General features: G+C 27.7%; 3 protein-coding genes across 5 annotated transcripts; 2 read left to right on the top strand and 1 right to left on the bottom strand.

The window, feature by feature from the left end:
• The first annotated feature begins 989 nt into the window (after nt 1–989).
• Nucleotides 990–4,307, top strand: LOC107171443 (U6 snRNA phosphodiesterase 1). Of its 3 annotated transcripts, none has more exons than XM_089228524.1 (6): nt 990–1,482; nt 1,607–1,770; nt 1,858–2,023; nt 2,105–2,261; nt 2,656–2,797; nt 4,150–4,307. In XM_089228524.1, exons 1-6 carry the CDS (start codon nt 1,400–1,402, stop codon nt 4,197–4,199), a joined length of 762 nt encoding a protein of 253 aa, XP_089084650.1. In that variant the 5' UTR covers nt 990–1,399; the 3' UTR covers nt 4,200–4,307. The 3 variants fall into 3 exon arrangements, with proteins under 3 accessions (XP_089084650.1, XP_015377171.1, XP_015377178.1); XM_015521685.2 differs by having other exon boundaries at nt 1,008–1,412; XM_015521692.2 differs by lacking the exon at nt 4,150–4,307 and having other exon boundaries at nt 1,013–1,412; nt 2,656–2,836.
• A 2,134-nt stretch (nt 4,308–6,441) lies between these two features.
• On the bottom strand, nt 6,442–8,117 carry LOC107171457 (nuclear envelope phosphatase-regulatory subunit 1-like). The gene is made up of 4 exons (XM_015521699.2): nt 7,774–8,117; nt 7,088–7,159; nt 6,890–7,024; nt 6,442–6,818 (listed from the first exon to the last, which is right to left on the bottom strand). The coding sequence occupies exons 1-4, from the start codon at nt 7,799–7,801 to the stop codon at nt 6,670–6,672; spliced, it is 384 nt and encodes a 127-aa protein (XP_015377185.1). The 5' UTR covers nt 7,802–8,117; the 3' UTR covers nt 6,442–6,669.
• A 166-nt stretch (nt 8,118–8,283) lies between these two features.
• rept (RuvB-like helicase 2 rept) lies at nt 8,284–12,147 on the top strand. The gene is made up of 11 exons (XM_015521676.2): nt 8,284–8,462; nt 8,549–8,662; nt 8,725–8,845; nt 8,917–9,067; nt 9,129–9,291; nt 9,353–9,462; nt 9,573–9,691; nt 10,984–11,096; nt 11,176–11,396; nt 11,489–11,742; nt 11,927–12,147. Exons 1-11 carry the CDS (start codon nt 8,457–8,459, stop codon nt 11,995–11,997), a joined length of 1,443 nt encoding a protein of 480 aa, XP_015377162.1. The 5' UTR covers nt 8,284–8,456; the 3' UTR covers nt 11,998–12,147.
• The last annotated feature ends 2,231 nt before the right edge of the window (nt 12,148–14,378 follow it).

The following is a 14,378-nucleotide window of genomic DNA, read 5'->3' on the forward strand; positions in this document are numbered from 1 at the left end:
TTTAATGCTTTTTTAGTTTTTTAATGCCATGAAAAATTTTAGATTCTTGATGTTTTTTTTCCAATTATTATCGACAATCAATTTTTACATTGAAAATGAAATTCATAGTTCCACATAAGTTTTAATTAATTTAATTAAAAAATAAAGTTGAGATAAATCCGTTACAATTTTTTATGACTGACTAAATTTAGATTTAGTCAAAATTCCTCAAAATCGCGAAAATTTGCTAACTCTTTTTGAGTTAGAAATTCAAGAAAATTGTTCATTTAATAACTAACCTACTTTGAAAGTTTGTTAGGAAATTCCCAACAAGTTTTCAAAGTTAGCTACCGCGGAAATAGTAAAATAAAATATTTATGACCATTTGAATTTAAATTGTTTACAATATTGGGTATTCTCCTGTATATTAACGAATTCGCGTCAATCGATTTTGGCAGTTTGTTGTAATTAAAAAATGAATGACAGTAAACACTTGAAATTCTCACTTAATTATCAAAAATAAAAAAAAACTGACTATCACCTGGATTAAAATCTATATCTAAAAATAAAAATAAAAGTTATGAATCATTACATTCAAAAGACGTGGCAGACCCGAGTCCATGTTTATCAAAATATGTCAGTAATAGTACTCTTTCATGTTCATGTAAAAAGAAAATTTATTTAATTTTACTAATTTTTTTCTATTATAGGTTTTTTTTTCATTATTTATTATCAAATATTTTTACTTAAATTGAATTTTTTAAATGCTTATTTGAGTGTTTGTTTATAGGTCCATTTTTTAATAATAATACACGTCATATTTAATATTATATTGATAATTATTATTTTAACTACCTGTTTAAATAAAAGGGGTTTATATAGGCAAATTCAATGCATTTGTTATACTTAAAAAAATAGAAAATTTACGAAAAAAAATAAAAAAATGATAGTTATATCTACGAAGAGAGCATAATATTACTTTTATTGTACAGTTGCCTTCAAATAGTTAACATATTATTCATATTTAACTTTATTTTAAAATGAAATGTGTAAGGTGTTTTGTATTGGCAATTATTTTACATTTTGATAATGAATATAATATTATGTTATTGTGATTTCCATGCACATTGCAATCAAAAGATCGATAATTTACAACTGTTTGAAGATTTAAAAACACTGTTATCTTATTTATTTATTTTGCTAAGATAGTTAGATCACAGAATTCTGCGCTAAGATATTTGACAACTGACAAGTATATCAAATTATCAACAGACATTGCATCAATTAAAATAGCATGATACTTACCAAATCACTGAACTAAATTTATTTCAGTGTACCAAATATTGAATCTTCTGGTGTGCAATATAATTATATTCTAAATGTACTATGGACCTAATAAAGTGTTACAGTGGAGACAGCGATGGCGAGCATAAGTAACGTTTTAACACTACCTAGTAACCTACCTACTGTCACAGATTTCAAATTAAACGAGACATATTATGTGTATTTATTTTAAGTTTAATTTAATCTGTGATAATCAAACTATGCTTATAAGTTGTGCCTGTGATTTGGACGTTACAATGTAAACGTTTTGTTTGATGATAATAATTGTTGTTTTGCACCTTAGTGAATCCGAACGGAAAGTGTTGCCAGTACCCGAAGCCATCACCTCCATGTTTGACGGTAGACTGTATCATCCAAAACCAAAAGATGAGCCCGATTCCCACCAAGGACGCTCTCGATTGTTTGAACATGAACGTGGTAATTGGGCTACTTATGTATATATACCGTGTGAGTTTAGTTTCATATCTTGTCTCTACTGTTGAGTGGTTCTTTGGTCTTCACTAATAATAATATACCTTTTTGTTGCGTGTTAAGGTCCAGACATAGATTTAGTAGAGATTGTTCAAGATAAATTGACCGAATTTGGCTTGGAAATTATTCAACATCCCCATATTAGCCTTACGAAAACAGTTGTACTGCAGTATCATTGGATACAACGTTTTATCAATGATGTAAAATCCAAATTGTCAACTATTTTAAGGTTTTCATTCCCCGTTTTCTAATATAACAATATTGATCAATGTTTAAAATGATTTTAATATGTGAATACAATTTTTTTTAGGTTTACTGTGACTTTTGGAAACTTAGAAGTATTTTGTAATGAAAATTGTAGCAGGACATTTATTGGTTTTCTTGCACATCCTGCAGAAGTTTTATCTCAATGTGTTGATCAACTAGACAATGTCTTGTCCGATTATAATTTACCGAAATACTATAAAGTAAGTGTATAGAAAGAAAAAATATCACCTTATTATAATTATTAATTACAGCACACTAACTCAAATACGAAACTGACAATTGATAATACTGTTATTGTTTTTTCTCTATAACCCAGAAGTTCTTTGTTTAGAACTTATTTTAATTATTTAGGGTTTATAATATATTATTCACGGTAACTAATTTTTAATTTAGCTAATATTCATTTTAATTTTTTTTTAATAAGTATGCACTCGATAATACATTTTCTTTTCCCAATATCTATTATTAATCTTAATTTTTTAACAGTATTAATAAAAGAGACATACTTAAACAATACTTATTAGTTTTTATAAATCTAATAACTGTTTATAATATATTTTTATTTAATTGACAAACTGTTAATTTTTGTTCAAGGATCGAAAGTTTCATTTGAGTGTTGCTTGGTGTTTGGGCGATCAATCTAGTCAGCTAAGAACTAAATTAAAATCACTAGAATTAGAAATAGAAGTTGACACTTGTCGTAGTTTAAAAGTTGACAAGCTTATGTGTAAAACTGGTAATAAAAAATATAATTTTGATCTCGTTTGATGTCTAATATGTGTGAAAAGAATTTTTTTACCTATTAATATATTATTATTTATTTTTTAAGAGCTTATTTCAGGAGTTCAATTATCTTATTAAAATTTGCATTTACATTAGAAAATAGTTATGAAAAATTAATTTTTATATTATAAAAACCCAAATGTTAAATCATACCCGTGGAATGTCTTATTTTCCCAAGTTATATGCAATCTGTATCATTAATACAATAAGAATATGTGCTAAGAGTACATTCACTGGAAAAGAAAATTATTTGATAAAAGATGACACCATTGATGACACTCTCTATGGTTACTTAATTATTTACTTAATAATTATTTTTAATAGTATTTATTTTTTTATAACAAATCACATCATTTGCGCTTTAGACGTCTTGGGGGATTACCTGGTATGGTAGCGGAGGCCAATTTTTTGATGATTAGATTCGAATGAACGTTTAGGTGGTTGAAGAATCTTTTATAGAAACATTTGGATTCCTCAGCTATTGTTTTTAGTTTTAAGTCTGAATGAAGGGAAAAATTTGAGACGTAAGGAGGAGCATTTGTTAATTTCTTTAGAGCAATGATTTGGAATGCTTGAATTTTATTAACGTTTGTTTTTTTTTTTTTTGCAATACCCCATAACTGCAGACCGTACGTCCACATTGGTTTTAGTAGACTTTTATTTATAAGAAGTTTAGTGCACGTGGACTCTACGTCGTGGAGGTGTATTTATTATTGCATAATACTGTTTTTAGCATGTATAGGCGATTATTTAGATCTAGTCTTTTGGTTCTTATATGGTGGGTCCAATTAAGTCTTTGATCAAGTGTTAGACCAAGATATTTAACAGTAGGAAGGAATATAAGTTATATGTTAAAATGTTCATTGGGGAAAACTGAATTAAATGGTATCAAATAATAAAAATATTGCATACAATGTTAATAAATATAATTATTGCAATAATATCATAAAATCACAAATTATGTCTAATCCTTATGTTATTAACTGAAAATCATGTTTAAGACAACATATTATTTAGATGGTCTCAAATAGTTATAAACTTTTATGCGTATTGGGATGAACGTTTTAACTCCATCAAATATCTTATAAAATCATCATTTCTACAACTCTAAGTACCATAAAGACTATTTATTTTAGTATAATGTATGATACTAAATTTTATATTAAAAACTATTAAAACTTTTTAAAACTATCTTAAAAGTATTATGTTTTATAATATTCGGTTATAAGATATTTGATTATAACTAGAGCAAAATTGTATTTCTTTAACATTCATAACCAACACTATTTCTTTAATATTTATTAGGCTCATGCAGCTCAACAAGAATAAGGGTCCTGAAATTGTTCATTTCCTGAATGGTGATTTATTTTAAAATAACTAATTTGTATTATAAAAAAGTTATTGAAATTGTCCAATAACTATTTTTTAAATATCAATAAATATTTATTGTTAATCTGTCTCAATAGCTAATTAAATTTGTTATCTTGGCCAATATGGTTTTCTTTAACAGTGGTATATTATAATGTTTGACCAAACATTTTATTTTTTACCTGAACCCAAGAATACGTATTACTTAACTATTAAGTTAATATAGAAAATATAATATTGTTTATTTACTGCATCAAGTAAAAGAGTAAGTTAAGCAAAACAAAAAAAAAACCTAGTATATGAATGCACATTTTTAAATGATATATTAAAATAATATTTTAAGGTTTTCTTAGATCATATTTTAAAGTTTTGAGTTCCTTAAAATTTGCTTTTTAACTATAAAAAATAACACTTACATCAGATTTATCCAAATGTTAAAGCAACATTAGCTATAAGTCATACATTATGTGTTTAGTTGTACCTATACATAAATGTTAATTAAGCTAATCTTGTACAATGCATTAGGGATTAAGGACTAGGATGTAGTAGATGTACAAATTAAGTTTTGTGGTATAATAATTAATAATTTTTAGTGAAAAAATAAAAATAAACATTTACATAACAAGCAATGTTAAGAGGACGTTATACCCGTTACGGGTTGTCTTCATCTTACAAGTGCATATCATAATAAATTTTACGCTCAGCAGATCACATTTAGATCTGTGAGTTTAAAATTTAGAGCGAATTTGCCTTTTATAAAAATTAAAGGTAACATTATTATAGAGGGCTTCTCATAGACTAATTAAAATATAATAAAAGTCTAAGAGAAGCCCTCAATAATAATGTCACCTTTAATTTTTAAAAGAGGTTAATTCACTCTAAATTTTAAACTCGCGGAGCTAAACATGGTTTGCTGAGCGTAAAATTTGCAATGTTATGCACTTGTAAGACAGAGACAACACATGCAAGTATAATGTCCTCTTAAAAGTAAATTATTAAGTTGATACTTATCATAAAATAAATTATGATTAAATCACAAAAAATATGTTTTCTTTTAGACTCTAGGTGGAGGAATGAATGTATTAATTTTACTATGTTTACTTTTCCATACACGATCCTTAGGGCTTAGTGTAAAAAAGGTTTAGAATTTCAACTGTGAGAGTGGTTTATGATAGAAAATGTAATGTTGTTAATAATTCCCAAAAAAATTTCAATATAATTGTAAAAAAATATTTTAGAAATGGTAATTTTTACATAAAACCAGTTGAAAAAAAAATGTATTTGGTTTTATAGTCAACTCAAAAACGGATAACCGTAGATACTTGGAATTTTCACCATATGTTTTTACATGAAATGTCTGCTAATTGACACCTTCCGTATTAATAGTAGATATTTTTTGGTTATGGGAATCAACTATACATTTTCTTCAAACTGATCCATCTGAAACGGGGACATCTCCTAATAATGGACAAAATTTCAGCAACCAGGTATTTGGCACTAACATAATTCATCGTCTTTATGCATGATAAAAATTTAAAAAAATGTTATACTTTCTCAGCTGTGTATAGATTATATGTTTTTAACATCTAAAATTTTTTAATTTACTTTTCTCTATGTATAAAAAAATTTAGAAATTTAATACATAGTTCCTCATAAGTTGTTCATATACCTACCAATGATAATTTTGGCATATGAATATTGACAAAATTGCTAAATATTAAAAATATTTTGTGATTAATAATGTTATACAAGATAAGAACGTTAAATATTAAGTAGGTTATTCATGAGGAATCATACTACTTAAATCAGCAGTTTTTCTTAACCTATGGCTGGTGGATCTATGGGTCCTGGTGACCGATATACTTCTGTCATGGTCTGTGCTGTTATCATCTTTATGGTTACACAAACAACACACACATATATTAATTATAAGTATTGAATCATTATAGACATTTTTGGATTATTTGAAATAAAGAAACTTTTGTGTAAAATATTGATAAATTAAGTTCTTGAAATTCAATTGTTTTCCTCATAAATTTGGAAAATTTGTGGCTTCAAAGATCTTTTTTACACGAGTCTGTGTACCACAATAACTTAAGAACATTTAACCTAAATTAATATGTTACCTAAGTATGTTTTGAACTTCTTCTATTTTAGATTAGTTAAATATATGCATTAAATTCATATAATGAATATCTATATCAATTTAATAATTATAATAACACATAATATGTAAATAATAATTATATTATGTACATAAACACATTTTATTGAAACACATCAAATACAAACCTGTTTAACAGTAACACCCAAATTTAGGCACATTAAAATTCAGAATGATAGATCTTACTCGTTACAATAGGATGTCAGTCATTCATGAACAATTATTATGCAACGCTTAAACTGACAAAGTAAAAACAAAATAAATAAAACATGGGGGTTATTGTGAATTTATCATCATGTGTTTTGTTGTGGCCTAGGTCTAAGTATTAGTTTTCCAGAATCATCACAAGACATATTAAAATCGGCTAGCACTAGCCTCGCACGAGACGTTATTATTGATGTTGCTATCACTTTTTTGTGTACTCCAGTTAAAAGTAATATCACTAATTAAAATAAAATCAAAACAAAAAATTAAACACCATCGTTATTTGTTAAATATCTTAAGTCTTCTTACTAAGCATTATGGAAGAAATGGTGAACAATAAATGATTGTACAGTGATTGAACAAATGATACTTTAGCTGTTTGTGGATCTGTCAACCAGTAATAGGCACCTATTGAAGCGCTTAATGTTGAAATAGCTAAAATTGCTGAAAATCATAAGAAATTACATTTACATATCATCATTATACATGGAAAAAAAATATTCTTACTTCGCCATCGATTAGTTATTGGCTTGATGGAAGCTATCACCTCGGTTAGTCGCCGTTCAAAAGCTTTAAGATCTATAAAATGTTCCATATGTTTAATATATTATCCTAATTTAAAGAACACATATATTTAATTTTAATTATATTGTTTCAAATACAGTTTATTTTAAAATATTTTAATATATATTTAATAATTTTTTTAAGCATTTAGTAGTAAGTTGTTTGGTATTATAAGTATTACATTATGAGTTTATATTGAGGATTAAATTTATTAATATATTGTTGGCAAAGCTCTTAAAGTAGGTACAAAAAAAAATGTGCATCGTATAAAACTAGAATTAATTTAATTAATTTTGTTACAAGATTTTACCACCCGGTGGAGCTGTAAAAAAATATATTATAAGCCTACCGGACAATGACACTGCTATGGAAAATAGAATACTCATAGGATTCTTTTGAAACAGAACAGAAAAAAGCAAGTGCTTAATACCCGTCATAACGGGTGTAAAATTGAAATCGACTGTACCAACGAAACTGTTTCCAAGTAAACAATGATCATTTGTAGCTCTGTACCTATATCAAAGAGTAAGAGAAGGTTGACATTGAAACTAATATTATAAGAAGTGAGGACGTTTTAGACTTGAGGGTTTAATCCGAAATCGGCATGATTAAAACGTGACATATTTTACCATCGCAAGCAGTCTGTTCGTACGACATTATTTCGTCTACCAGCGGGTTCGGTGTCTTGGGTAGTCGGTCGGTCTTACGTTGTCCTAGTCATCGCGTTCGGGAAGAAGACGTCCGTCGTTGTCATCTGGCCACGGCAAAAACGATAAATGCGACCACAGCTGTCATCGGTGTGAATAAGGATCGAGTGTTCAGTTGTCTGATGGTAAAATTGAATTTATTCAATATTCATGAAGTATTCGACTAACGGACGAACGAAAATGTTCAATGTTAGTCGACGATCACGACGACGGACGTATCGCGTTGACAGTTGTATTTCCTTTTTTTTATCAACGACCGCGAACAGTAAACACGACGGTCGTCTGTTATCAAGACAGACTTTTTATTAAAATATTTTAGTCGACACCAGCTGTCCTGAAAAACGTTCGTCAGAATTTTGTCAGGTGTGATAACGCTTCTCCCGCCGCCGAACGTTATTTGTAGGTTATGTTCTTATGCGATTAAATAAAAACATTAAAAACAAATATTGTGTTTTTCTGCCATTTTTGATTCTGGTTGATCGATATTTGTAATATTCTATTATTTTCTATAGTTACGAGTTCTTGATACTTTTTTCAGCTCGTCTCTCGTGTGATTTCCAAATAAAAAAATCTAGTCTTAAATTCTTTTACCTCCTTAAATTACGATGTCCGTAAGTATTGTCACGGTTTTTGATGTTTTGTGCTATACTTATCTTTAGTAAATTACCATCTTGACCACAAATACTTTTGATTTCAGGCAGCGGCGGTAGCCAAGGTGCAAGAAGTTCGGGAGATTTCCCGAGTAGAACGTATCGGTGCCCATTCTCACATACGTGGACTTGGGTTGGATGACAACAGGGAACCAAGAAATGTTTGTTTTTCATAATAAGTATATCCTGTTAAACAGTGCCTGATAGGTTTGTTTGTTTTTAGGTTTCACAAGGACTGGTTGGCCAGTTGAAAGCTCGCAAAGCCATGGGTGTCGTATTAGATATGATAAAAGAAGAAAAGATTGCTGGAAGGTCTGTTCTACTTGCTGGCGAACCTGGCACAGGTAATTCGATACTCATTGATTACTTATTGGACCAATATTAACTGGACGAATACTCAAATTTTTTTATTTAGGAAAGACTGCTATTGCCATGGCATTAGCACAAGCTTTGGGTTCTGATACTCCGTTTACTTGCATGTCTGGTTCAGAGATATATAGTTTAGAAATGAGCAAAACCGAAGCACTAACTCAAGCCATCCGTAAATCAATCGGTGTTCGCATCAAGTGTGTATACAATTGTTTTAGAATGTTAAGTTATAGCATTATTAAACATAATATTTTTCAGGGAGGAAAGTGAAATTATTGAAGGTGAAGTAGTAGAGTTCCAAATAGAACGCCCAGTTACAGGAACAGGGTCTAAAGTAGGAAAGTTGACCATGAGAACTACTGACATGGAGACTGTTTATGATCTTGGAAACAAAATGATTGAAGCATTGTTAAAAGAAAAAGTAATTAAAATCTATTTAATGTTTATGTATAAGTTATTATTGAATTCTATATTGTGTAAAGGTTTTGGCTGGAGATGTAGTAACCATCGATGTTGCTAGTGGCAAAGTTAATAAAATTGGACGGTCATTTACCAGATCAAGAGACTATGATGCATCTGGCCCACAAACTAGGTAAGTTAATCAGTATAATTTGTAGTTTTATATTATTACACTTGTATAATAATAATGTTAGGTTTGCATTATAATTAAGTAAATTACACTAACATATAAATTACGTTTAGATTTGTGCAGTGTCCAGAAGGCGAACTTCAAAAGCGTAAAGAAGTAGTACATACAGTTACGTTACATGAAATTGATGTGATAAATTCCAGAACGCATGGTTTTCTTGCTCTATTTTCAGGTATAATAAAATATTAGTTTTTTCTGTGATATTTATTTGATTGGATGTGTTTTAAAAATTATTTGTGGTTTTATGTTTTGTATATATATTTTTTTTTAATTTTAAAAATTTTAACAAATCTGTTAACTGTATACACATATTTTTTTGTTTTACTTTCAATTTTTCAATTTTTCAATTTTTTTATAATATATATAACTTTTTCAATTTCTGCAAAGTTTCTCTATTTTTTACACTCTATTGCAGATTGCAATATCAAGTTTTATTGTCTGGCTATTGTTCTTATAATATCTTGCCACCATTGCCAAGGTCTAACTCTATAGTGAATTTCATTTGGTATATTCATCAGTGCATTCTGTTGTAATACTCTCCTCAAATCGCCATATACTACAAGCCAATTCTTACCTATTTGAGAAAATATTTGATATTAAGTTTCTTATATTTAACTCCTTTATCACCATTGATATGCCTGTACTTAAAAAATGTTCAAATATAAGAACTCCTGACTTGCTAAGTTGAACTTAAGTTTATCTCTCGATTAGTTTTACGATTAATTGTTTCTCCTAAATATTTTCATTCTTATTTTAGTGTTTATCAAGATATTAGCATATATTTTGCTTTTGATTTATTAAATACTAGGGGTGTCATGTTAATCTGAATAGAAACATATAGTCTTTCAGTAGGTAGTATATTGTTCAATATTATCAATCTTACATCATAGTGTCTAAATAATAAATATAATTCTAATAATTAATACTCTAATTTTAACTAACCTTTTAAAATGTTACTTATATGATGAATCAAATATTTAAATACTGTGTTAAACTATTTATATAGAGTTTAAACTTATTAAGCCTTATTATTAAAAAAATTAAATGAAACATTTTTTTTACCTTTAATCTTATAAGTAAGTAGTTATAAATACCTATAGCTATAAGTTTAAGTATTAATTATTTATTAATTAATATAATATTGATATTATAATTGGAATTTCATAAATTTAATTTAATTTGATAGGTATTTTTTATAGGGATAACTATTAGTGAAAAACTTTGTATGTTGTATTTTTGATAATCAGCAATTGATTTAAATATTATCAACCCATGCTTAGGTTAGGTTAATAATAAACAATATGCCCTGCTCCTTATAAAATGGTGAACATTTTAAAAATAAAAGAAGAATATAATTTTTTAAAATCATATGTTTAGATGTTGCTGTTATATATATATATATAACATTATTAAATCAATATGTTAGTATAAAAACTTAATTTATTTTTTATTTTTTATTTCTAGGTGATACTGGTGAAATTAAGTCAGAAGTTAGAGACCAAATTAACTGTAAAGTTAGCGAATGGCGTGAAGAAGGAAAAGCTGAATTATTAGCAGGCGTACTATTCATTGATGAAGTAATTATGATTGTTATTTATTTTCATTGATATTACTGTACTAGTAGTCCATGTTAAATATTAATGTAACTCATTTTAGGTACACATGTTGGACATAGAATGTTTTTCATTCCTAAACAGAGCATTAGAGAATGAAATTGCTCCAATTGTAATAACAGCCACCAATCGTGGAGTGACTAACATCCGAGGCACAAACTATAAATCACCTCATGGTGTGCCTCTTGATTTGCTAGACCGCATGGTCATCATTATGACACAACCTTATTCTGAAAATGAATTAGAACAAATCTTAAAAATTAGGTATTTTCCCATCATTTATGTATAACAACTTAAATAATATTAACCAAAGTAGTAGCAACAAAATTGTTTATAATTTTTATAAAATATATTAGGGCTGAAGAAGAAGACTGTGAAATATCCAAAGATGCTCTGTCCATTTTAGCTAAGATCAGTAAATCAACATCACTACGATATGGTATTCAATTGATAACAACTGCCCACTTAGTATGCCGAAAACGTAAAGCTACTGAAGTAACAGTAGATGATGTAAAAAAAGTGTACAGGTTATTTTTGGATGAAGAACGTTCAACTCAGCTTATGAAAGAATATCAAAAAGAATACATGTTTGATCATTATGCAATTACAGGTTGGTGTACAAGCAGTGTTATGGTCTACATTAGACCTCCTTTTAAAATCAATAAACCCGCCATACAAAATTATAACATTTTTTCTAGCTTTATAGGTGTTTTTTATTATATTACAAGTATATATACACATAACTCATGACACTCATCTACCCTAAATAATAGTATTTTTTTTTTTTTTTACAGATGCTGAAAATGAAGAAGATAAACCTGATGAGTCAATGGAAGTACAAAATGACAGCACATCGTCTACATAATTGAAGCTTTAAATGTTAAATTATCTTAGACTAGCAAAGTTTCTGTTTTGTAATTAAAATGATAATTATAATTTACTCACACTATTCCATATTTTATATTGCCTCAACAATGTGTAATTTTGAAAATATAATTTTTTTAATATTTTCTTATTTGATTGCTTTTTTATACATATAAATATTATAAATACATAGACACAATTTTTTTTTATAAGCATTTTAAGTTCAAATTTTGACAAAATGCGTAAAAATTACAGCAATATTCAAATTATTTTAGATAGAAATTCATAAAAGTTTTTCTTTTTAAATCTAAGATTTAAAAAATTAATACAATGCTTCTAACATATTTTTACAATAGCAGTTAAAAAATAAAATAAATATATTATAGTCACAATTTTTTTTATAAACATTCAAAAGTTTGAATTTTGACAACATACGTAAAAATCACGAAAATTCGTAAATTATTTTATGCTAGAAATTCATAAAAAATTTCTTTTTAAATCTAAAATTTGAAAATTTTTAATAATCTATAATCATATATCCTAGACAGATAAACCGTTTCCGCTCAGAATTGTTTTTCGTATATAATTATATAATATCATTGAATTCAAATTTAACTGCATCCATTACAGTAACCCACTTGTAACCTACTGTACAGCAGAGCGACATCCACGACTTACCCGCTTTTCTTAAATTTATTTTAATGTTTTAGTAAAAAAAGAAAAAATTATTTTTTTTTTATTTATTTCCAAAAAATTCACTATAGCCATTCTGTAGGGTTTATTTTTCTGAAAATATTAACGTTTCAAAAAGTTATTTTCATTAATTACCTGATTTTTAACATTTTTCTAGTTTTTAATAAATAAAATATAATAACTACGCATACTGAAATTGGTGTTTCACATGTTTGATAATAGTATGTGATAATTACCTAACAATTTTTCTCAAAACTAAAAAAAAATTAAAAATCGGGTCAATCAATAAATTAACAAAAATAACATTTTGAAACGTCAATATTTTCAGAAAAATAAACCCTACAAAATGGCTATAGCGATTTTTTTTTGGAAAAATAAAATGTATTTTTTAACTTTTTTTTACCATAACATTAATATATGAAATAATTGTAGTTCTTATCCCTGTGAGACTTATTACAATACTAGAATTTGAATTTCGATATCTCGTCCACTATTTCGGGAGATATCGCAATGGGTATTTCAGCCAGTGGCGTAAATTGGACCAAATTTTGGGGGTTGCAAAAGTTTTCAAAATATCTCAGATCCAAGATAGGCTTTCCCCCCCTCCCGCAAAACTACCAACAATTTGCACTTTGACAGGTTATTTATTAAAATTAATTAAACACATTCAAAGATTGAATCGTCGGCCTCTAATTTCAGCAGCTCTTCTGAATTTTGTGATTATTGATTACCTCTGGGCTCTGATGACAATATCGGCAATATCGCATTAGTCTTATAGTCTTAAATAAATACTTATCCATGACAATTTGTTATAAATGGAATGTTTTCAAATTTAAGTTTAAGATGTGTCTACAATTCTTCACTTCCACACGTGTTTGAAACAACTAATAATGTCAATAAAAATATTAAACAAAATCCACATTATACATAGCACATACGAACGTACACATTAGAAAACATCTTGGTAGGATATGGTAGGATCTAAGGAGTAGTGAATATCGTAGAACTGCAGACAGTAAACTATTTAAGTTATAAATAATTGTTATAAGAAAAATGATTCCATAATAATATGATACGAAGATACGATTATTGATTATGCGAACTGTTTGTAACGTTCGTATTATTATCTTCTAATCTTAGCCTTAAGCAACATACTTACATACACTATACATAATAGGTACATGACGTAATGATGTTATTGAGAATAACTAAAAATAGACAATATACCGCCTATGGCGTGAAATATGATTATTCGAATACATAAAATACTGTTCTCATGGGTTCTCAAGATATGAGTTCATCTTAAGTAATTTAAACTGAAACCAAAATATAATAAATAGTTACTAATTATTACATCAAAAAACTTTTCATTTATGATAGTAATATTTCAGAAATTTCTGGGGTCGCAATACAATACCTTTGCAACCCCTTGCGAACCCCAGTTTACGCCACTGGTAAATCCTCACGGAATACCCTGCCTACATATTATATCACCATGAATACTATACATAAATATATTATATTTAATTATCTGGTAAACTATAAATAACACTGAAATAAATTTAAAAAAATGTATATTCCTAGGTATCTAAAACATTATAATTTATTATACTCGTTGCAGCAGTGGTTTAAATTACGGTTTTTGTCTAACACAATGTGGTCCGTCCATTGCACAACAATAATATGCAT

The sequence above is a fragment of the Diuraphis noxia genome, unplaced genomic scaffold (genome assembly GCF_037042655.1).
Source record: "Diuraphis noxia isolate RWA-SAM2 unplaced genomic scaffold, SU_Dnox_SAM2 contig0005, whole genome shotgun sequence".
Taxonomy (NCBI): Eukaryota; Metazoa; Arthropoda; class Insecta; order Hemiptera; family Aphididae; genus Diuraphis; species Diuraphis noxia.

Excerpts from the sequence above, each read along its gene's own strand:
- LOC107171443 (XM_089228524.1), top strand. The coding sequence starts at position 1,400 with ATGGCGAGCATAAGTAACGTTTTAACACTACCTAGTAACCTACCTACT. Across the intron at positions 1,483-1,606 it reads TTAAACGAGACATATTATGT|TGAATCCGAACGGAAAGTGT; the intron begins GTATTTATTTTA and ends TTTGCACCTTAG. Across the intron at positions 1,771-1,857 it reads TACTTATGTATATATACCGT|GTCCAGACATAGATTTAGTA; the intron begins GTGAGTTTAGTT and ends TTGCGTGTTAAG.
- LOC107171457 (XM_015521699.2), bottom strand. The coding sequence starts at position 7,801 with ATGTCGTACGAACAGACTGCTTGCGATG. Across the intron at positions 7,160-7,773 it reads CGAACAGACTGCTTGCGATG|ATCTTAAAGCTTTTGAACGG; the intron begins GTAAAATATGTC and ends AACATTTTATAG. Across the intron at positions 7,025-7,087 it reads AATAACTAATCGATGGCGAA|CAATTTTAGCTATTTCAACA; the intron begins GTAAGAATATTT and ends TATGATTTTCAG.
- rept (XM_015521676.2), top strand. Across the intron at positions 9,068-9,128 it reads TCAATCGGTGTTCGCATCAA|GGAGGAAAGTGAAATTATTG; the intron begins GTGTGTATACAA and ends AATATTTTTCAG. Across the intron at positions 11,097-11,175 it reads GCGTACTATTCATTGATGAA|GTACACATGTTGGACATAGA; the intron begins GTAATTATGATT and ends AACTCATTTTAG.